The 968-nt window shown below is 45.5% G+C and overlaps 1 protein-coding gene across 1 annotated transcript in view; it reads right to left on the bottom strand.

Moving 5' to 3' along the window:
* LOC119587745 (nephrin-like) overlaps positions 1 to 968 on the bottom strand; it is a gene marked incomplete at both ends in the record, with an annotated part of 138,820 nt that overhangs the window by 57,098 nt on the left and 80,754 nt on the right. Inside the window, 1 exon segment of the mRNA XM_037936431.1 lies at positions 138 to 317. Coding sequence (XP_037792359.1) covers positions 138 to 317 — 180 coding nt within the window.

The following is a 968-nucleotide window of genomic DNA, read 5'->3' as shown; positions in this document are numbered from 1 at the left end:
AATTCACGCAAGACAGAAAAAAATAAATGAATAAATTCTTAGAAACAATAATAATAATAACAATGATAACACTCACGCAAGACAGAAAAAATAAACTCATTTTATAATCTAATAACAACAACAACAATAACACTCACGCAAGACAGACAGAGTAACGGACGCCACCAAGGACGTGGGCGAGTCCTTGAGGGCGGGGTGAAGGGCGCGGCAGGAGTACTGCTGGCCGTTGTCTGCAGGAGTGGGACGCAGAAGGAGCTTGCTTCGGACGCTCCACCGCCGGGGCTTCGTCGAGGCTTCCAGCTGCTCTTCGTGGAGGTCTGAGGGGGGGGAGAGGAGAGAGAGAGAAGTTGGTGGTTGAGGTGGAAATTGGTGGAAATGTGGTGGGTGAAGTTGGTGGAATTGGTGGGTGAAGTTGGTGGAATTGGTGGGTGAAGTTGGTGGAATTGGTGGGTGAAGTTGGTGGAATTGGTGGGTGAAATTGTTTGTTGTGGAAAAGAGGATGAAATTAGTGGTTGAGGAAGAGAGGTTGAAATTGGTTGTTAAGGAAGAGTGGGTGAAATGAGTGAAATTGGTGGCTGAAATTGGTAAAATTGGTAGCTGAGGAAGAGAGGCGGAAATTAGTGGTTGAGGAAGGGAGGTTGAAATTGGTGGCGGAGGAAGAGAGGTTGAAATTGGTGGCGGAGGAAGAGAGGTTGAAATTGGTGGCTTAGGATTGGGGATGGGGGACTATAATTAACGGTTGAAGACGGGTGCTTGAAATTGGTGAAATCGGAAAGGTGAGTGAAATTGGTTGCTGAGTTCTAGGTAACTGAAATTGGTGGTTGAAATTGGCGGTTAGAGATAAATGGTTCCTATTGCGACTGAATCTGAGATCTGTGTGAGAAAATAAATTGGACTGGAGATTCGCAGATGAAATTGGTGACTGAAAATTGGCGACTCGTATTGGAATTGGGATTAGAACTGATTAA

Source organism: Penaeus monodon, chromosome 23 (assembly GCF_015228065.2).
Source record: "Penaeus monodon isolate SGIC_2016 chromosome 23, NSTDA_Pmon_1, whole genome shotgun sequence".
Classification (NCBI taxonomy): domain Eukaryota; kingdom Metazoa; phylum Arthropoda; class Malacostraca; order Decapoda; family Penaeidae; genus Penaeus; species Penaeus monodon.
This window is presented reverse-complemented; position numbering and strand designations above follow the sequence as displayed.